At 33.7% G+C, this 23741-nt stretch overlaps 1 protein-coding gene across 3 annotated transcripts in view; it reads left to right on the top strand.

Annotated features, from left to right (window-relative positions):
• MYCBP2 (MYC binding protein 2) overlaps nt 1-23741 on the top strand; it is a 252568-nt gene that overhangs the window by 68376 nt on the left and 160451 nt on the right. For all 3 annotated transcript variants that reach the window (XM_040623680.1, XM_040623687.1, XM_040623672.1), the window contains exons 15-20: nt 24-228; nt 2346-2491; nt 2805-2906; nt 8916-9023; nt 15385-15504; nt 16827-16908. In XM_040623680.1, coding sequence (XP_040479614.1) covers nt 24-228; nt 2346-2491; nt 2805-2906; nt 8916-9023; nt 15385-15504; nt 16827-16908 — 763 coding nt within the window. The remainder of the gene's footprint in view (nt 1-23; nt 229-2345; nt 2492-2804; nt 2907-8915; nt 9024-15384; nt 15505-16826; nt 16909-23741) is intronic.

The raw sequence follows: 23741 nt of genomic DNA, 5'->3' as shown, positions 1-23741 counted from the left end.
TTATAAACTGATCTGTCAAATAGGGTTTGGAGTTGAAAATATGGCAACAGCAATGGATGAAGACCTGGAAGAAGAACTAGATGAAAAAGATGAGAAGTCCATGATGTGCCCTCCAGGCATGCATAAATGGAAGCTGGAACAGTGCATGGTGTGTACTGTCTGTGGAGACTGTACAGGTTATGGAGCCAGTTGTGTCAGTAGTGGGCGTCCAGACAGAGTCCCTGGAGGGTAAGAAAATGATTAATACTGAAGACATAAAATATTGGTAGAAAGTGCACACAACACATTTCTTTTCAAAATTATTCCAGAGTGTATTCTTCTTTGTTGTTTCTTGAGGGCATATTGGCATATACGTGTAATTCTAATAATTGTTTTCTGTTACATTAATTTCTAATTTAGTGTCAGTTTTATTTAAGTTGTTTTTCTTTCATTTGATTCATTTAAACCATTATTTAAAAATAAGTCATAGGGACTCCTGGGTGGTTCAGTCAGTTAAGTGTCTGCCTTCAGCTCAAGTCATGATCCCAGGGTCCTGGGATTGAGCCCCATGCCTGGCTCCCTGCTCAGCAGGGAGTCTGCTTCTCCCTCCTGCTTATAATCTGTCTCTCTCTCAAATAAATAAATAAAATCTTCAAAAAAAATAAAAACATGTCCTAAATTTCTTCAAGTCATGGGGCTCTGCCTGAATTTGTATTCTTTTCCTAAGACTGCTCTAATGCCAAATATCTGTTCATTTTTGTTGAACATTAATCTTTTCTGGATGAAATTATCAAATATCATATAAAATACTTGATTAAGGACATATAATTTTCTTTTAAATTAAATTTATGTTCACAATTTTAGGTGTCCTAGGAACTATCACTTCTAAAGTTGCATTATACTTGTTTATATTTATCCTCTTTTGCTCTTGTTGGACCTTTTTTTCCCCCTTCAGAGTCCCATGTTATCATTATTTTAAACTTTATATGTGAGTTTGGCAGAATCAGAATGCAGGTTTTCCCCTAGAATGTTGGGGAGAATTTTATACTTGGCCTAACATACGAAAATAAATCATATATAACATGCCTTTTCTTTTAGGCTGTTGAAATATTTTAACAATAAGCTTTCTCTGAACTTCAGCAGTTGGTACATAAATGAATTTCTGAATTCTCTGATCCTTCCTAAAATTATTTTCTTTATGTGCTTTTCCCCAGAGATCTACTATCAGTTTCCAATAATTATTTATAATTTAAACCTATAGACCTAAATGGACTGTACCTAACCAAATACAGTGATTTCTTTATTAATGAGGCAAAAGTGAATAAATGAATAAAATTAACATAAGACTATATGCTAGGACACTCTGCACTATTAAAAATGACTTCAATTATTATAGAATTGTGGCTGCGTATCTTAGAATAAATTTAGAATGCCACATTATCTTTTAAACAGTGCATATAGACAATGTAGTAGAGCGTATTAGTTTATCAGTTTTTACTCCTGTAGTTAGTGATCCTCCAAACTGTCAGTAGTGCTTACATTTTAAACGCACGAGTTTCACAGAGCACCTAGCTATGTCTTTCAAAACTGCTGCCAGGTAGATCCTTTCTCTTGTGCCACCACAAATCTGGATAACCACAGGCTCAGCAAAGCTGTCTAAAGGTTTTCAGTTCTGATCAAGCAAAAACATTAAAGCTGCAACTTCTATCCACATCTATGAAGTAGGTGACTATGAAGTTATTTGTTCACTGACCCTATAGGCAACTTCTGGGAGTGTTCTTGTCTTGTTTATGTTGTAATCCAATGTCATACAGTTAGTTCACAACTGGTAAGAACAGGACAAAGAAAAGGAAAAGGAACAGGTAATTGGATATAGTGGAAGGAGAGAATGAGAGATGAGGCATTTAAAGGAGGGAGAGAAAAGGAGACCTAACATATGAAGATGGCAAGCTGAGCTCACTTACTGATGGCTATGCTCACCTTCTTTAAGGTAGCTAGTGGAGAACGGTGCTTGTTTGGTAACTGACTAACCCAACCAGACCATTTAATAATAGTAAGCTGCTGGTGCTTTACTAATTGTGATAATTTTTAAAATATTTGTTAATAGTGATTTTGAATAGTGGCAGAATACATTTGTATTTTCTGTAGGAATATACCTTTTATACCTATGACGAGCTTAATAAACTCATGTTTTTAGTTATTCTATCTATTCATACCTATTCTTTAAAATTAGCACATCCTGATCTGAAGAGTAATTTCATTGCTGACTCATATAACTTAATTTCAGAAATGCTGAAAAGACATTATAGAAAAGAGTTTTAAGGAAAGAATAGAAGGATTTCAGTTAATTATTTCTATTTTTTAAGGATCTGTGGTTGTGGTTCCGGAGAATCTGGCTGTGCCGTGTGTGGGTGTTGCAAGGCTTGTGCAAGAGAGTTGGATGGTCAGGAGGCAAGACAAAGAGGAATTCTTGATGCAGTGAAGGAGATGATACCTTTAGATCTTCTGTTAGGTAATGTGATGGATTGTACTACACATCTTGTCCTCAGTTCAGTAATTTATATTAATATGTGTTAAAAATTAATAGTTAACTATGCAGTACTGCTTAGATGGTAACTGACAGTATGTCACTAATTAAAGGATAAGGCTCTTTTTCTCTTTTTTGCTAGATTCTTTGAGTAAAAATAATTTTTCATCGGTGTTTTGTTAGCTTTTACTTTCTTGAATTTCATATAGTTCTCTCATATCTATTATTGTATCTGTCTATATATGTTTTTTTGTGTGTTTCTTTGTGTTTTGTTTTGTTTTTTTGGTCAATCATCTAGCTGTCCCAGTACCTGGGGTTAACATTGAAGAACACCTTCAGTTACGACAAGAGGAAAAACGACAACGTGTAATCAGGAGACACAGATTAGAGGAAGGAAGAGGTAAGATGTAGCTGCAGAGAAAAAGTATATGATAATCCATTTTCTTACCCTCTACTGAGACCACTGAAAGTTTACAGAATAGGTTGACTTTGTAAAACATTGCAATTAAAATTAGTAACATTATAGTAACATATGAAAATAATGTGAAAATATTCAGAGTATTTACAATTGTGCCAATAACATAGATTTAATTCAGTAGGGGGTTTATAGAGTAAGTCAAGCATATTAAGAATTATGCCATCTGCTAAGAATCAGAAACTATTAGCAATGGCAACTTTTAAGAAAGATACATGAATTCTAAGAACTGGTCTTTCACCCAGATTTTGGACTCAGGGTTGTTATTTAACCATGAACAACGAATTAGTTTAATATAGTATTTTAATTTCTGTTTTCTTAGTCATTTATGATCATTTCCATTTGAGCATGGTCCCAGCATTCTTCTTTCGATCCAGTGCATAATTATGTTTTTATATGTTTTTTTTTTTTTTTTCAAAAAGCTTATTCTGGTTATGTACAAGAAGGGTAAGTTGGAGAGTTTTGCAGGTTTTAATTGCAAAGATAGGTGTATTGTTTCTCTTTTCCTCATTGTTTATGACCATTTCTCAGCCTGCAAATACATTTCACTATGGTTATAAGTAAATAGTAAAATATAGATATTTTAATATACATCCAGTAGGAGAAATAAATATAAATATTACTAAAGCTGTTGTTGCCCAGTAGAATCTTTTCTTTGTAAGATTAAGACAGATGGTTGAAGGGATCTGTTATTTTACTCCTCTGCCAGGCAAAATCTTGTTTGGAAATGTTTACTGATACTGTGTATTTTAAATCCTTGTTAGAAATGACATGAGATTTGATACATGAAATAAAATCTATTATCCATTTAACCACCATTGCAAATTTTTCCTAGGCACTTTTTTTTTTTAACATAAAATGGAATAAGTCATAAAAAGTATAGCATGTATGGTAAATCCAATTTTTTTAAAACTTAAGTTGTAAAACATATTCTTGGAACTTGAAGATTGTTCTTGATAGAATCTGATAAACAATCTGATTAATTGATGTAGAAATGTTTGCTGTTAGCTTGGCTGTGTTTACGTAAAATCATTACCTTTAAAAGTGATTTATTTTAATGAGAATGTAGATACTATCATTATTTACATTATATAAATATGGGGAAATTTCATATTAAATATTTTATAGGAAATAGGGTAAAATTTAAGTTCTAGATCTTTATGACGTATGGTAATTTAGTGACAGTTTCTTTTATATTAATATGATTTAAGGATAATTATCAGTGTATCTTTTTACTACCTGTTTTTTCTTTTTTGGGCAATATTGGGTTGAATCATACGAATTAACCTACAAAAAACAGCAATTTCTTATGTTTCAACCAAAGTATAGTAAATCCTTTGATGACATGTAATTGCTTGCTGTGTGTTGTGTTAGTTTTTTCTCCCTCTGTAAAAAAAGCTTTTCTTCTCTAGCTGTAGTATATTTCTGCATATCAGAAGTAAAAGAACATTGATTATGCAGTAGTTCAACAAAATTTTGTGATTGCAGAATATTTTTTTGCCATTTATTTGAAAATGTGTCATAGACCTTAAAAACATAAACTCTAGCCTTTCAAAGGTTTAAAAAACTCCATTATTTAAATATTTACATAGATTTTATTATTGTATCTGATTTTATAAACACAGACTTATGTTCTAGGCAATTGTTGTATATTTTCTGACAAGTCTGTTTCATCCTTTGTCCTCAGTATATAGAAAGATTTCTTTAGTTTATTAGTGCACAGAAATTTTGTGTCTTATTTTTTGGTTGAGCTCTTTCTTACACATTTTTTTCATTTTTGTTATAACACAGTGTATAGTAAAATATGTAGTAAATATCTTTTCTTGATGGGTTAGGATCCTCATTATGGACCTTAATTATGGCATTTGTTACCTTACATGGTACTGAAATTTGTGCATATTAGAACCGTGTCCTTGCTTTGCACAATCGCCATGGTTACTATGGAATCGTGCAGTGAGGACGTGTTACAATATGCATGTGTTTCATTTAACACAGTACAATGCAAAGTGAAACCTGTTTGTACATTTTATTTTGTAAAAAATACTTTTAAATAAGAATTTTAACTGTGTACCCATTTTTAAAAGTCAGACTGCAGTTTCTTATTCAGTGACCTTAGGAAATTCTTATACCATATTGAATAATTGAAAACCAGCATAGTGATATGACACTTTTATGATATTATCTTTATATATTTTCCCAGCACTCCATTACTTGATTTTTCTGTCTCATCCTACTTATCAAGTTTGTGTTGTTTCAGAGTTGATCAGAATTTTAGGACCTAGTTCTTGTATTAAAGCTTTGCTCAGCCTCAGGCCCATTGATGTGATTTAGCTGCTGCTATTTATGACACAGGCTTATATAATGGAATGTGCTCTTGAAACCTAAAAGAACAGTATTATACTGCATTTTTATTAATTTGGAACTTAGTCTTTAAATTTTTATATTCTTTTAGGTAATGTTTTTCATTTTGTAATATGGCTGTACTGCGTTATTTTGTTGATGGACATTTAGGTTATTTTCAGGTTTTTGTGGGGTTTTCTACAATAAATATTCTTTTTTTTTTTTTTTTAAGATTTATGTATATATTTGACAGAGAGAGAGAGATAGCCAGCAAGAGAGGGAACACAAGCAGGGGGAGTGGGAAAGGAAGAAGCAGGCTCCCAGCAGAGGAGCCCGATGTGGGGCTCGATCCCAGGACTCTGGGATCACGCCCTGAACCGAAGGCAGATGCTTAACGACTGAGCCACCCAGGCGCCCCTACAATAAATATTCTTAAGCTTATAGTCATACTGGAGTTTTTGTTTATATAGTAGAGCTTTCCAGAAGTAGAATATCTGGGCCAGAGAGTGTTTATGTTTTAAATTTTAACAGATATTTCAAATTGTTTTTGAAATGTTACAGTTTATCTTCTCAACTAATATATGAAAAGTGATGTTTTCTTCTAGCATCATATGTATTATTCTTCTTAATTTTTGTAAAACATGATAAAGTGTTATCTCGTTGCTGATTTAAATAGCACGAAAGCATTTTCTTTGTAAAAAATCCACATAAAGACTTCTTGGGGCACCTGGGTGGCTTAGTTGTTTAAACATCCGACTCTTGATTTCGGCCCAGATCATGATCTCAGGGTCCTGGGTTGAGCCCTGCATCAGGCTAGCACTCAGTGGGGAGTCTGCCTGAGAGTCTCTTTCCCTGCCCCTCCCCCTCTCACGTGCTCATGTTCTCTCTCTCTCTCTCTCTCTTTCAAATAAGTAAATCTAAAAAAATTTTTTTTCTCCACAGCCTCATCCCTTTTTACTCTTTTTCCTGTCCCCTTTGTCCAAACATTTTTTTCCCTTATCTGTGAACCTTTGTAGTACTACTACATCTTTAAGTCTTAGCTTATGTGGTATTTTCTTGTCTTGTACCCTGAAACTCCCTATATTCCCACTCTTAAGGTTTGCTGGCTGCCCCTTCAGTGTGCTTAATTTTCTCATAGCACACAGTCATCATTTCTTGTTGAGTTGTGTGTAAACTTCCCTCCCTCCCCTCCCCACATTAAACTGTGAGCTTCTGAAAGCAGAGATGGTATCTTGTTTTTCTAAGAGTTCCCAGGACCAAGCGTAGTGCCTGAAATTGGTCAGTACTTAATATGTCTCTGTTGACTAATAGAAAACATTTCGTGGACGTCTCATAACCTCTACAATAAAGTTTCATGGTAGAAAAAGATTGTAATTATCTGTTTTTTTGTATGTATCTCCAAACTCATTTCTCACCACTTTCTGCTTCATAACCGTGCACTCTGTCTGTTTCTGCTATGTGTGTTTTTAATGACTATACAATATTGTTTAACCTCTGCTTGCTTTTTTTATAAACCCTGTTTTTTTGCCTGTACTGCCCTGTCTTCCCTTCCTTCTATCTTGGCAAACTTTTTCTCATTCTTTCACCCAAGTTGATGGATCACTTTTCATCGTTCAGGATGTGTACAGATTTCCTTTGTAACATTTTTTTAAAAAACATATTGCAATTCTTAGTTTTTTTATTTCTATCTTCCCTAATGGACTAAATTCTAATGAGATCTGTGTCTGTCATAATATACATGATAACCTGGTGTCTATTGCATTAAAGATAAAAAATGGCAAATGAATGACTGAACTGTGTTTTTAAGAAAAATTATATTAGTCCAGGGACGTGAATATTTTAGAACCTGAGAGCCTGACATTATAAGTGGTGATTTAAATTGAGCTCAGATGGTATACTTTCTAGACACGATTGCCTGTGGGCCTTCTAAATTTTCCTATCCAAAGACTAAGAAGATTGAATTTAGTGAGAAGCTAAATAACTATGAATATTTTTATGGGAAGAAATAATATCCCAAGCAGACCATAGAAATCAGAAAAGGGTAATGTAACCTGCTATTACTGTTGTTTTGATATTTACAGTTCTTTGAGGTAGTTGGAAAGTGTCTCATGCTTTTTAGAGTGATATATATTATTTGCTTTAGTAAATTAATTGAAAAATGCATGTTGAAAAAGTAAGATATTTTGTTCATATTTATGTAATCTTCGCTTGAAAATACTTGCTACTACATTACTAGGAAATAATATTTAATTTTTCTGTTAACTATAAATTAGCATTTCTATCTGTAGTAATCATAGAATATATTATTCTTGGTTTTTCATACAATTGGTGATGCCTGCATTTTTATTTATTTCTCAAGACGTAATTAAAATATATTTTTCCTACCCATTTTTTAATATTTAATGAAGGGTACTTTGGTTTTGAATTTGCATTTGTCAAATTTTGTTATAGGGCAGTAGTTTTATTTTGTTCCATTGTTAGAAAAATTAATTATAGCTGAAGAGGTAGAGAGAATCATGAAAAAACTGGCTTTAATTAAAAACATTCAGTGCTTATGTACTGTCAATTCCCTTTTCAAATACTGGTAACTTCTTAATGTCAAATTTAGAGTGTTTGGAAATTTGCAGGCATTTTTGATGTTGCTCAAACTCAAGGAAAGTATAGTTCAATTTTATAAGAAAAGAAATGAAATTATAAGGTAAAATTTAAAGTTTTCCCTTCTTTTTAAGCTAAACGATAATAGGGAAAAGCAAATTATAATTTGTATTGAAATTAATTTTGCTATTGATTTTTTTCTTGAATATAAGTGGAAATAACTGTAATCTACATGAATGTGCATTTGTGTATGTATGTACATCGAGGAGCTTCAGAAAGAAATGATTTTATCAGAGAATTGTTAATGTTCCAAAAATATTGCTTGGGTTAGATTACCCTCTTCAGCATCAATACCTTGTTTCTGATTTTATATATGTTGTTACAGAAATTATATATATATATATATATATATATATATATATGAATGTGTGTCCATATGTGTATATATATGTATCATATCATAGTAATTTTTGGTTTTGTTTTTTGTTGTCTTGTTTTCCTACCTGTATGGCAGAATGTAGTTAAGTCAATAACGTTTATCTTGGTTTTATAGCAAGACTGATGTGGGTATTAAATCTTGAAGACCTTGTTAAAATTTAATTATTAATTTAAAAATTAGTTGGTTTTGTTATTTTATTAGGAAAGATACTGTTTTCTATGAATGGTTTACTAAGTTTGAATATATATGATATTAAAAATATTTGTAAGGTGACTTGTTTTAATTGAACTTTCTGATTATGTACTTGAGACTCTTAGTAATTGTGTGGTAATTTTATGACTGTAAAAGATAGAAATTTTACTTTATCAACTATAGTTCAATTATTAAAACTTGTGTGTGGAGTAAGGGTGGGGGATTAACCGGGGAAATTGGGATCAAAGTATAATGTCTAAAACAGTAAAGAATAAATTTCCATGCTTTTTAGTTTGAATTATTTTTGTTCATTGTAGTGTTTTCATTTTGTGAGCTTTTCTATGCACATACAAAATGTTTCTCCTCAGGCCCCCTTGTATTTGCTGGTCCTATTTTTATGAACCATCGAGAACAGGCTCTAGCCAGACTCAGATCCCATCCAGCTCAGCTAAAGCATAAACGGGACAAGCACAAAGGTATTTGGTCTTCCTTATCAATTAGGTGGGATACTTCCCCAGTTTCTTCCACTCATTTGAATTTTGTCTCTGGGAAAATGCACAAACCTTATTCTTCTACTTTGCTTCTATCATTATATAGCCTGAGGAGAAAGAACATGCTGAAAGATGTACTGTTTGTCAATGACTGTCAATCTCATTTCTTTTTATTTGTTAACTTTAATAAAGAAGACATTTTGCAGTGTATCTTTTTCTTTTCCATTTCTTTTCAAATTTCATAAAGTTGAGGGAAGGTGGAAAAATAATTATTGCTTTCTGTTTTTTATCCTTTATTATTTGCTCTTTGATGACTGCTATCTGACATTTTATAGTCCTTTTTTAAAAAATGGTGTTTGCTTTAGAATTAACAAAATTACTAAATTCAGTGTAAGTGATAATGAGTTGATTACTATTAACACTTTTCCATTGTTTTAATATTAAAGTTTATATATACAATACACACAAATTACTTGGTATTTGAGGGTTTGATGTAAGCAAAGAGTGAATTATATAGACCTATTCTAGTCCTCGAAAACTGTGAGAGGTCTAGACAAGTCTGTGAGTTGACTAAGAATCTATTTCTGTGTAATCTTTGAGATCTCACAGCTCTGGGTTAATTAGAATTATTCCTAAAGCAAGCTTATTTTCTTTTAAATTATAGTATGGGTCAACTAAGATCAGGAAAGAATTTAATGCAGAGAATTTATAAATGTATATACAAATTCTGCCTTGAATCCTGGCATGTGAACAGGGGCTCTTTGACAAGTATAACGAAGTTGCTGCTGTCTTAAATGCCCAGGATATACCCCACAAAATAGAATACAAAGTTTTAAAAATGTACATTACAGATAGACAAATTAACCTATTTTATGTCTTATTTTTCCTTAGCTGCAAAACTGTTACAGACTAATTTTATTTTTAAACTTTCATATGCAATATATTATAATTAACTTTATTTATTTACATTTTCCTCTGTCAATTTGCTACTTAAAGCAAAACCACAAAACAAAACAAACAAAACCCCTGTTATTAGTCACAGCACAGGTAGAGCACTATTTAAGATACATTCTACAGAAGTAAAAATTCAGAATATTTTACATCTAATATGATTAACCATAGGAAAATTTGTGATTGCTTTATTTACTGAGTGGTCTAATAATGCCATAAATATTTAATTTAAGGAACGATATTTGGGGGTACTATATGTAAATTATTTTATTGCCAGAATCTCTGATCTCATATTTTATACTATGCCACTGTTAGGATGGATTTTCTCAGTGTCTTTTTTTTTTTTTTTTTACCCCCATTTAATGGAAAGTGGCATTTTTCCAGTACTTTACCTGAGGTTAAATGTTCACATTTCATGAAACAGTTCAAAACTTTTCCAGCTCCATGTTAGTATCTCATGGCCAAACATCTTTATTTTTGGCAGAATTTGAAAATGAAATGCTAAATGAAGACTAGGGCTACAAATTTAAAGCAGACTTTTCACAGGGTCTTCATTGAGTAGCTGTAGAGGTTACTCAGCAGTAACTAGCCTTACTTCCATCTCATCTACCACACGTTTATTTTATAACAAAACTGCGTTTTTGTAGCACCCTCTCTAGAAGGACTTACTTGTGGTATTACAGCATACAGCCAGTTGTGTGTATGTGTATGTGTTTTTATCAGGTTTTATAGAGTGAGACAGTTTCATCTCTTTACCACCAAAATGAATTTAAAGTGTAAGTAATATTTTATCAAATGGTGCTCTATTTATGTAAAGAGTATTAACTTACCACTCACTAATTCCTGTACACCGCAAATTCTCTCTCCATCCTCTGCATTCACTGTCCCTGTCATTTAATCATCTTGCCATGTACTGCTTTTACTCTTGCTACATATAATCACAGTCTTTTAATAAATTTTTCCTACATATGTTTTTCTCTTTTTTTCTTACCCTGGTTGTCTTCCACTGAGAAATTTACTATATTAATTTTTGTGTTCTGTCTTATATTTAATTACACTGGTGGTACAAATTGTAGGATGGTAATAGTTAAAATTGTCTTAACTATAACTTTTTTGTGGGGGTGTTTGGAGGGTGAGAACTGTGGATTTATTGTTAATAGGAGTGAGTTCTAAGATGGAAAGTTGGAGAGCTTCTGGCTGATTGGAGAGAATTCAGAGAAGGTCACAGAATGCATCCTGTTACAGGCAAATTTTGACTAGAGGCAAACTAGACTATGTAAGGCTCAGTTAATAAGTATAACATATAATCCATAAAACATATAGTAAGTTATTTTAAAAATGTAACCATAGACTATATTTCAAACAGATAACTGAATTAACATTTGTTTCAGCTATTCAGTGCCTTATGTAGAAAAAGATTTTGATACAGTACTCCTAGTTAGGAACATCTGAATTGCTCTGGAGACAGTCTTGAAATCTGGCTTGGAGAAACTAATGTGAAAACCTGAAGGCTCACTGATAAACAGCTGTGTGTATTTTACATCTATTTTCTATTTAGAAATGGTGTGTTGTAATGGAAATATTATAGCCTTTGGAATTTATAAATTTTAGTCCCAATATTTGTCATTTTTTAGAACTATGTGGCTGTTCATAAATTGCATAATCTCTTTGACTTCAGTTTTCCTTTTTTTAAAAATAAGAATGATAATTCCTAACTGAATAAGTTGATATGAAGATTAAATTAAGATATATATGTATGTGTATATACATATATATTCTTTGAATTCTTTGCTTTCTCTTTTAGAATTATCCAAAAGGTACAAAATTGGAGACTTGTTAAATATCTAATTAGTTTATTTTTACAAAAGACTTAAGATGTCAGGTATTTGGTGGTTGTAAAATATATGAGCCTTGTTTTTGATTAAACTCCAGAACTGCTCTACTACTTGTTACTTTGGGCTGGTTACTTAACCCTTCTAAGCCTTGTTTTTCCCAGCTGCAAAGTGGAGTAACAATACTGACATCATCAGATTGTATTGATTTTAAAAAAGCAACAATAGTGAATATTGATGGAGCACTTTTTATATATTATTTCACTTAATCCTCCTGAGGATCTTGTGAGGTAATGTACATTATTACTGGTTTATAGATGGGAAAGCAGAGGCTTAAAGAAGGTCCAGTGTCCAGTTGTCATACAACTAGCAAATAGTAAAGCCAGAATTCCAATTCACATCTCTTAGTCTTCAATGCCAAAAGCACTTCTCCACTGTGCTATTTAATTTTTCAGTGTTTAGCACAAAGTAAATGCATAGCTAATTGTATTTGATAAGTGCTTTGCTGTTTTCTTTTAGTCATTTTGCTCAAAGTACTCACTGTTCTGTGATACGTTTTGTGATATGCATGACTATAAGATTACCCAAGAAAGTGTAGATTTAAGTAAAGATTAAAAATTAAAAGTGAGAGTCCTTCAGATATTGAATCTTCTTCTCTCTATGTATGTACACAAATATGCATAAATAGTGTAGCATATATATATATACGATATTTTAGATACATATCTGTCAAAACTTTATAGCTATTATAGTTTCATTATCACATATGTATGAACATACTCAGCATTAGGGGAAGATGCAGATATGCTTATACCTAAATGGCCAGTTGTAAGAATATTCAGACCCAATTATTTTTCCTGCAAATCTGAGGTTAACTTCATTGCTGCTCATTATCACTTTACTGAATAACGAGCTTGAGCAGAATTAATCTTGCTGAATTTCACTTGCTGATTCTTGAATTGACACTGAATTTTTGGCTACAAATCAGGTAGCCTTTTTTTTCTTTGATAACCTATAAATTTCTAAACTGTTAGAAGTATACTTGATTTTTTTAACTGACATCAAATACCATACAGATATATATTTTTAAAATTCTTCCACTACTGCAGATAATGATCAAGAACTTCATCCCTGTTTTTTTTTCACTTGTTATCTTTTCACCATCTGTAATAATTGAGAGATTATTTTATATAGTTAGACACAGGTTTGTTTAGATGAACTTGAACAAAATGTTTCCGGTATTATTTTTACCTTTAAATAATAACTACTACTCTTTTAACCTCTATGATTTTAATCAGTAAATTACTAGGCTTTTTTTTTTTTCTCCTTCCCTGTTGCTATACCTCTATTGTGGGATTTGTGTCTATATTTATTAATCTCTGACTCATGGGAGAGGGCAAAATGCTAAACTCAAAGGTAAAAACTTCTATTTAAGCATCAGTACATTTATATAAAGTGAAATGATACTTGTAATATTGAATTGAACTAAGTCTGACAAAATCATGTGAACACAGTTTGTTTTCTCTATTAAATTAGATTTGATTTTAATAATCAGATATTTTTACCAGTTGAGATAAAGCTGTAAAAGTTCTATACATCTGTCATCTTACTTAGTTTATAGACAATATTTATTCCTTTTTGTATTGGCCCTTGTTTATATTAACCATTCCACTGTCTTTCCAAGATGAGGGGTCTCTGAATTAAGATTATATTTCATTTTGGATGGAGTTAAACAAAATGTTGTGATTTTTTTTTTCTTTTTAGCCCATTCATTCTTCTAGATTTAATTTGGCAAACCCACATTAGATAATTTAGCAAAAGAGGAATCCTATTCTTTATCCTATTATAGTAAAACCTCTCACTAATTCAGAATTTATTATACTTCAGATGCAGTATTTGTGATCTTTTTTGAGTAAAAAATTCAAAGTAATTTCTTCCTCTGAATTTTCAGGGTCATACTTATAAGGGGAAACCTGTCTAAAATCACTAGCTTTTCAAACCAAGGGCTCAAGAAATGAAGGATTCCTTCAACGTGCCTTCAACCTCTGGGTCCAGCAATTAATTCTTGTATGTTAAAGGACTTTCATGTTTATGGTACATTTGTATGTAATATAGGCCTATTTTGAATTATAATGTAGGTAACCACATTATATTTTTGTAGCATTTAGTTTAATATATAATCTGTACTACTTGAAGGTATTAGAACTGAATTTTTACCTAAATGTTCTATGATTAAGACCTTTTCAGTAAGTCATATGGGCCAACCCATTCTATGTTATTCCGAATTAGTGAGGTTTTACTGTCCTAGTGTTATAAAGAGTTTAAAGATTTTTGAAATAATAGAAAGTTATTTAGTTATAAAAAGGGAACTCATAATTTCGGCCAGTCTTGTCTTATCTAGATTATTACTAAAGGTTAGAGATATTGTATAAAAGAAGAAAGGGTAGCATTGAACATAAAAGAATTTGATGTTATTCTGTCTAGCATTTGAAAATGGGCAATAAAAATTCATATGTAATTAAAAATGTATGTAGATCCCCATGTGTATCTGCATATTATACACACTTGTTTAGAGTTGCTATACCGCAGGAGAGTGGCTTAGACTAGTTGACCTTTTGAAATTCCTTCCAGATTTACATTTATTCCATGTGCAAGGAATTTGAATCTTGATGATATAGAGGTCATATTTTTGTGATGTGTAGTTATAGATTAAGAAAAATGAGTTGTCTCCCTTATTTACACATTCCAAACTAAAGTTTTATATTGTGGAATGTGATTTTTATTTTATGACCAGAATGCCAGAATATTCAAAGTCAAATGTAAAAAATAAGGGTGAAGGGAAATGCTTGAAGCAAGTTCAAGGGAGGAAATTATAAAAAGAAGGGGGGAAGAAAGAAGAACTGAAACAGAAAGGTTTGGTTGAGAGTAGTGTTTGGGGGCCAGAAGAAGACCACAAAGTAGAATGAGGGGCAGGGTGGGACAGGAAAGATGAATGAGAGCCAGCCATTGGATTATAACTTATTGGATAAAGCTCTTTGGTCTTTATACATTTTTTGAAGTTCAATTGAGTGTAACAATACTGATGGACAGCGTAGCCTTTCTGAGATGTATATGGGAAATCTAAGTCATTTGCAAGTCAGCTAGCAATTTTTTTTTAAGTGGCTAGTACTAACACTGAGTTTAAAATAATTGTTAAATGACTTTGCATGCAGTTACTTTTATGCAAACTAAATTTTCCCATGTAAACTATTTAGAATTTTGTTATTTGTATAATTTAATGACCCATTTACATTTCGTAACTGACTAGCTTAATAGGTTTTATCCATAACCAAATCTTATCTCTGTTTTTATTGATTTAGTCATATTTGCAAACAGAAATATATAGTGTATCTTTCCAAAATTGCTTCTTTGCAGGTAGATTCTTGATCTATCACTTCTAACAGCTGCAGATTCTTCTTGCTTGTTTCTCTTAACATTTTTCTCTTCTTCTTCCATAGTAAACTGATTTAAAGTTTTATTTTGAAGATGAATAATGGCTTAATCACAAATTATAACACTTACAGATGGAAGTGGAGAACGAGGAGAAAAGGATGCCAGCAAAATCACAACATATCCTCCAGGTTCTGTGCGATTTGACTGTGAGCTCCGGGCAGTACAAGTCAGCTGTGGATTTCACCATTCAGGTAGCAGCTGGAACTTTAGGGTATAACTGCATTTTTACAATTGTGCTAAATAACTTATTTGTTTAGTTTTGACAAATGTACTCTATTAAGTATGTGATAAAGCTGTGGTATGGCAGTTTCTTTCAACTCTGTAAAAGCTTTGTATTTGTTACAGAATCTCTTTTAAAACTGTGGCATGATAGAATAGGTACTTGTCTAGAGATCTGGTTTTTAATCTGCCTTCTGATGGACTTATTTTATAATTCAATTAATAAAACTCCTGAAGATGAAATAATCTAAAATCCCTTTGCACTCTAGGAGTCTGTGATTTTTATCACCTGGTCCCATATTTTGCTCCTGTTCAATGAAAAATGTGTGTCAACAAATTTCTTTTCTTAAAATGTAGAACATAATTAAATTCTTAGTAAATTATTAACATTTGACCTGTATAGCCTAGGTTGTACTATGCAACCTTTATAAAAAGAAAAGATGTTAAATTCTTTGGTACTAAATGTATTTCCTTATTTGATAAGGCATTGACAGATATTAAAGTTCTGATATTTCACTGAAGTTGTGCATAATTGTACAGGGCTCAAACCCATCCACTACCTATATAATTATCCTAGATATGAGAGAACATTATTTTCTATGGATTTTCTACTCATTATTAAAAAGGTTTTATAGTTGGCCCAAACTGATGTCTTATTAAATATTAATATTATTAAAGGGCATTTATAAGAATGTTAATGTATTATGAAAAACATTATGCATTTTATAACCTACAAAAATATTTTACAGAACTAAAATTATATTATCTTACTAAATGAAAATTGCCTGTGATTCAGTTACCCATTTTTTTTTAAGTTTTTATTTTACTCATCTGGTACTCATATGACAAGTGCACTCCTTAATCCCCATCACTTATTTCACCCATCCTCCACCCACCTCCCCTCTGGTAGCCATCAGTTGGTTCTCTAAGATTCTGTTTCTTGGTTTGTCTCTCTGTCTCTTTTATTTCTCTTTGCTCATTTGTTTTGTTTCTTAAATTCTACTTACGAGTGAAATCATATGGTATTTGTCTTTCTCTGATTTATTTCACTTAGCATTATATTCTCTAAGTCCATCCATGTCATTGCAAATGGCAAGATTTCATTCTTTTTTATGGCTGAATAATGTTACATTGTATATATGTATACCACATATTCTTTATCCATTTATGTCAATTACCCATTTTAATGGCTCTGTAAATTTTAAATAGTGAATATTATACTGCTTTCAGTATTGTTATGACAGAAATATAAAATGTATATAATTGAAAAAAAAGCTGTGTATTTTGGTTTCAGTGGTTTTAATGGAAAATGGAGATGTCTATACATTTGGATATGGGCAGCATGGACAGCTAGGACATGGAGATGTCAATTCCAGGTACTCTGACTTTTTGTTTGAAGATACTGTTTTGTTTTACTTTTTCTTTTCCTCTTCTTTTCTTTTTTCTTTCTAAATATATATTTCTACACTTGAAATCATATTTATATAACTGTTTTGTAAAATGTGGCCCATAAATTATTGGTGGATCTTGATTTTGTGGTTGGGTGCTTTTGTGGGGATAGATGATTTTGTGGTTTCAGAAGAAAAGTTGATTTACATTTATACATTTAAAATATGAGTGACTATGATTATCACAAAATCCTACTATAGTCTTAATAATTACTATTTTTTTAAAGACTGTTCAGTGAAAAGAGACAGTGAATATCCCCAAATTGCATTTTTAAAAATCAGCAATAGATTCATTCATATTCCTTGATGTTGTCTGTTTTGAAATTTTGGTCTAATGTTAACATGAAGTCATGGAACCATTTGAATAATTTTTAAATGAAACATGTGGTCTCTCAGAGAAAACTGTTTGACTTATCCAGAATAGTGAAGAACTGGTTGTGGTGGAGACTACCAGACATTGCCTTAAACTCATTCTTCCCTCTTCATTTGGTAGTAGAGTTTTAGTTGATGACATGACTAAGCAGCTAAAACTTCATTTTCCTGCCTCCATTGCTGCAGCATATGGCCGTGTGAATTAGGGTGATTTGTGCTTTGGAACCATGCTGTTAAAGGGGAGGGGAGTACTCTTCCATCTCCTCTCCTTCCTTCCCACCTTGCTGCCTGGAGTCCATGTGTGGTGGCAGGAACTGGAGAAGTCGATACAGTGATCATAACTTGGAAACCATAGAGACTGGCAGAGCTACAAGATAGAAATTGAGTCCTTGATACCGTAGAACTGCCACATTAGCTTCTTACAAGTGGACTGTTAGCTGAGAGAAAAATAAACTTCTGTCTTGTTTAAGTCCCTGTTACTTCGGCTTTCCTTATAAAACATCTGAACCCATATCCTGCTTAATATAGTAGTGAGAGCGCTTTTGACCAAAAGTATAGAAAACCCATCTTTATTAGTTCAGGACTTGAAGAAGTTGCTAAGACAGGATGTGATGTGCAAAGGATTCATTGGGAGGAAGCTCCTGTGGAAGATAAAAGGGGAAAGAGCAGAAATAAGCAGGGAAAACTGTCAGACACAATGCAGGTCTGACCCCTGTGAGAGGAAAGAAGGAAAAAGGATAGAGTAGGAAGTGTCTAGAGTGAAGTGCAGTTCTGAGAGAGTTTCAGGCAGGCAATGGGATGTCCTCAAGCTGAGGTTGCCTTTGGAGGAGCCCCAAGTTGGGCTGGAGGGTCCAGCATTACACCTTCCCCATGCTCAGACATAGGCTGGCAGCATCCTAGGGGAAGAATGGCCTCATGGATCCAAAGGGACAGCATCTAAGGCTGTCAGTCAGTCAGCTATGCTCCCTAAAGTAGGTTGTCAGAGATCTGAGTGACCCACGTATATGGCTGCCTCACCATTGAAACCAGCCTTATTGATCAAGTCTGGAGATATGTATGGCAGCTTCAGGTCAGACTTTGCCATAAGAACCTTCTTTCTTTTGTCAGTCTCTACTCTGCCTCATTCTCCCTTGCAGTCATAAGATACCTGCCGGAATCAACTGGACATGCATGGTTTCTCTTTTACATACAATGAATTACTCAAGTCATTAAATAAAATCCAGGATTTTCACTTTGTTCTGAAACCACCCCATTACTCTGGCAGGGATGCAGTTATTGCCATTTAGATGGTAAAGACCAGTGATTCTTAATCCTGGCTGCACATTGGAATTACCTAGGGAACTTCAGAAATTCTATGCCTGGATTCTACCTCTAGAATTTCCAAGAAGTGTATGTTGGGAGGTGGGGGTGGGGTGGGGGTGGGTGGAGGCGGCAAGAGCAGTGCTGGATAGGATCAAGAGTTTTTTCCTAAAAGCTGTCCAGACTCTAGTGTGCATCAGGATTAAGAACCACTCACTGTCTGTCCCTTGAGGGCAGGGTCAGATCCATTTGCAGTGCACACAAAATGGGTATGAAATGGAATGTCCTTAGTTACTTTGATGAATGTTGTTGCTAATGAGGAGAGATGATTAAGGAACCATTGAGTTTAATTTCTCACTAAAAACATAAGTGTAACATACATTTGGTATTCTTGTCAAGAGATTTTTAAAGCTATCACAATCTTTTTCCTTTTATTTAAGTGTTTTATTTTAATTCTAGTTAGTTAACAAAAACTATCACGATCCTAATGACTAATACTGTGCTTGGAAAGAGAGCAAAAGGACTTTGGCAGAATTAGTTTATCAAATATCACTGGATATGACATTTGGATATTGGACGTTGGACATGATAAAATATCAGTGGCTTGCAGGGTTGAGCAGTTACTGTCACAGGTGATAGAAGGCAAAGATATTTTGCTTTATATATAGTTGAATGATATCCATGATATGCAGAGACTGAGTCAGGGTTGTAATTTGTATGGGGAAGAATTTGGCAACTTTTCTGTTTTTCACTGAGGCTCATGACACAGAAGAGGGTTTATCCTCATTTTCATTATCATCATCATCATTGTTGCTGTTATTTATTATTTTGTAGTCATGGTATAAGCTGAGAAAAGTACGTTATGGTTAGATATGATGGACCATCAGTCGTGTGCAGCAAGAGGGCACTTCTTCACAGGTCCTACTTTGTGCTTAGATGCCATTCCACAGAAAATAATTGCTAAATAACTATATTTCATGGTCTCTCCTGAGTAGGAGGGAAATAGTGAAAATCACGATTATAATCAAGTCACAGCCCTGAGGTAACTGTGCAATATGAGAAATGAACAGCATAAGCACAAGATTCTGCTACACTACATTGAGGTGTAATGGCTGTTGAAAGAGAAGTGCTCTTTTAAAATAAAGAGGTTACCTAAAAACATTGTCTCGTAGACCTGACTGTATCAGTGAGCACCATCCCTTAATTTGCAGTGACTTGCTCAGGTGATGCTATCATAGCAATATGTTGAGTATTTTGAATAGCTGGAATTTATCATCTTCACAAAAATATAATAGATATAAAAAGATATCAGGGTTTCTTAAGAAGATTAAACTCTGGTAGGGTTTGTCTTAACTGTTCAAAGTTGTTCTTTTCCCACAGGTACATTTTCATTCCTGGTTCCTTTGACTGAGTTGTAACTGGAAGTTTGTAGCATGTGGTGTGGGGAGAGCTAAACTGGGTAACCCAGTGAAATAATGCTTACACACTGTGCCTGGTGTGCTAAACAGAAATTAGCCAAACCCGTTTCTGTTGTAACCAGTCTAGTTACCCTGTTTGTCTTGACCCATGTAGGACTTGGAAGGCAGGACACAAGATCTGTGGTATTAATTCAGAAACGAATTGATGACGTATGTGGAGGAACAGCCCCAGAAGGGACAGAGCCCCTATAGCATACATGTTAACTACCACAAAGAAAACATTTAATAGATACTTAGTTAAAATAAAGTGTGTGGTTGGGGGTATTTTTAAAAGTTTCTATCAAGTGCTTTTAACTGGAATTTGTTGTATAGTACACATTAATAATGTGTGGTTAATGGAAGGTCGGTATTTTAGTGTGCATGGTGGCAAAGATTAAGAAAATGTTATTGATAGTCTCCTTACTTAATGTGTTGTCTTGGCAGAATGACTGAGTACATTCTCTAGTTTGGGTCCTGATTTTATCACTTGGTGCCCATATGACCTTGGGCCAAGTTACTTAACTTTCCTTGTCTCCGTTTCTTCCTCTATTAAATTGGAATAAGTATATTTCCCTCAGAAGGTTCTTGTGAGAATTCAGGGAGATCATGCCTGTCATTTACTTAGCACAGGGCCTAGTCCACAGTAAGTGCTCAGGGATGTTAGCTGCTGCTTTTTAAAGTGAATATCAGAAAGCTTGTGCGGGCTTTTATATTCACTCAGGACATGAGTCTACAACCCTGTTTTTGGTTTATTTTGTTTAGTATGCTTCTAAATGTCTGAGTGCCACTTTTTTTTGTTTGTTTTTTACCATTTTCAGTGAACCTTAACCTGGATGTTGGCAAAGAGATTATATGGTTTAGATGCTTTTATTTTCTGTTTTCCAGTAGAATTTTGATCATTCTTCTAGTGTTTTTGAGTTTCTTCTTTTTCTTGCTAGACTGTCTTCATTCTGCATTAATATGTTACTCAATCATTGTATCTGGAACCATTTAGACAAGGTTGAAATCTTTGCTTCATCTTTTACCAACTACGTAACTGCAATTTACTAGGCCTTACTTTAAATATCCCATAGGATTGTTGAAGAATTAATGCAGTGTATGTAAAATGCCTACTGTGCACACATGCATGCAAACATACACGTGTAGTTTTTCTTTTCTGTTCTTCCTGTTTTTTTCAGAATAATTTGATGAATAAGTTCACTAATATTATGGAAAGAGTTCAAAGACTATATTAGAAGGTCCTCCACCAGCTCTTGGGAAAATGCTTTAAGTTCTTCATATCTACCCATAGAGTTATTTTAATGATGAGTGATATATTTTATGTAAAAGTGCTTGGCAAACTACAGACAGGTTAACTATTATAAGAATATTCCCTTTATTCTTTGCTACTGGACATTTAGAGAGCATTAGTTCACCATATAGCCCTTAGGGCAATTGATTTTTTGGCAAAACTCCCTGTAGCTCAGAGTTGAAAACCATTTACCTTTCACTGCTATTCTTGGTCATATTACTCCATCCACAAGTTAAAAAACTACTGCTCTTTTGAGGAGAGGCCATTCTGCTCTACTCCCCTTTTATTACCTACCGTTCAGTCAGTTGCCTTTCATTCATCAAAAATTTAGTATCTGTTTCACAGTGTTTTCTGACTGTGAGTCTTGTCACACTTGTGAGTGACTTTTGAATGCTTGTCAGTGGTCCCATACAGTATACTTATCTTGACACCTTCTATGTAGTAAACTTGACTTCCACATTCATGGTAGTCATTCCCAGGACCCATCTTGGATCCAGCACAGCTCCAACTCTGAATTCTTAAGTTTAAACACCTCCTACTCTGATGCTCATTTCTTCTTCTATTACTTAGCTTTACTTTATTTTTTTTTTCTTGGCCTTTGACTTCATTTGACTTTATCAGTACTTCATTCCCCACTGCCCTCTACATTTTTACTCTTTTCTACCTTTTTTACTTTATTTTCTCCCCAAGTTAGAGATTGTTATTTGTTCTCTTCACCTTTACTCTTACCAGTAACCTCAGTTTTCTTTCCCTCTTGGTCTTGATGCTAGGGCATGGCAAACTTCCAGCATGGATCAATCTATCCATGTTTTCCGTGTCTAACTTAGGCTTCTGGAAAAAAGTAAAGCCTTGTACGTATGCAGATTGTTACAGGACTTCCAGATTCAACCAGATCTTCCACAGTGGGCAACCATTTTTCTGCTTTGCGGTTTTGAACTATTTGGTTTAATACCTCTTGAGAATTTGATGAAAGATGGGGTCTCTCTTCAGAACAGTAGATATAAGAATATACACATACAGGTTGGCTTACAAATTTAGGAGGTTCAAGGATCTCCTGAAGCTCACTCATAGACTTCATAGAAGTCCTTTGAATCTTAGTTAAAAACTCCTGGTCTACATATTTATTTGTTCCATTCACCACCGTCCCTTTTCTGTAATCTTCAAATCCTCTGCTTACCCATTTCTTTCTTCCCCTCAACACATGACTTCTGTTTACATCACAGCAAAAATAAAAACCATTGGGTGGGAAAATCTTTAGCCCACCAACTCTACAAACCTGTCTGCATCCATATTACTCCTTTCCTCCTTCTTCATGTTTCTTTGAAAGAGAGGGACCTGTTCTCACCGTGCTATGAAGCCTACCTAACTTTTCCTTAGGGATCTAGCTGTTTCTTTTCTCCTCTCTAAACTGTTTCTTTAGCCTTTTTATCTCCACTCATGCCTTTAAACTTCCACAAATCTCTATTGTCTTAAAAGGGACAAAGCCTCATTGAGCTTCATTTTTCCTTTAGCTGTTGGTTCTCCTTTCTTTTTCTTTTTTGTGCGGAGATTCTTGAAGGGGTTTTGCGTAGTCTCTGACCCCACTGTTAACTCCTCATCTGCTACTGTTGTGCCTATTTTCCACCAAAGAGATCTTTTTCTTGCTAAATCGAGTGGTCACTTGTATGTGTATCTAGAGTATTTAGCGTGTACATTATTTCCCCCTTCTTGAAACCTTCTCTTCCAGTGACTGTCTCATACCGCATTTTCCCAGAGTTCATTCTTCCTCTTTGTTATGTCCGGGATTGCTGTGAGCTCTTCCTCTGTCTGTACCTGAAGTGTTAGAAGAAACTCATAATAAAAATGAAGATCTCTTCTTTGCTCTAATTGTCTTGCTAGCTAGATCTCATTTATTTTCATGGCTTAAGTGAACGTTACCACCATCTGCCTTATTGCTTAAACAAAATACCTTCCTGCCCTGTATCAGTCACCTGCCAAGTCTAGTCAGTTCTGTTCCTTACAGCTATCAAATTCATTAATTTCTTTGAATTCATACTGTTTTTCGTTTGGACTGTCATCATAACTCCCCAGATTATTTCGAAATTTTCATAACTAGGTTTCTAGGTGCTATTTGATGCAGCCTGAATAACCATTAGAAAATATATTTAATGTAATTTTTAAAAATTTTAAATTATCATGGGACACCTGGGTGGATCAGTCGATTAAGGATTTGACTCTTGATTTCGGTTCAGGTCATGATCTCAGGGTCATGAGATCAAGCCCTGTGTCAGGCTCCACACTGAGCAGGGAGCCTGTTTAAGATTCTCTCCTGACCCCTCTGCCTCTCCTGCCTGCTTGTACTC

This window comes from Ursus maritimus, unplaced genomic scaffold (genome assembly GCF_017311325.1).
Source record: "Ursus maritimus isolate PB19 unplaced genomic scaffold, ASM1731132v1 scaffold_10, whole genome shotgun sequence".
NCBI lineage: Eukaryota > Metazoa > Chordata > Mammalia > Carnivora > Ursidae > Ursus > Ursus maritimus.
The sequence above is the reverse complement of the archived record's forward strand: the minus strand, read 5'-3'. Positions and strand labels throughout refer to the sequence as shown.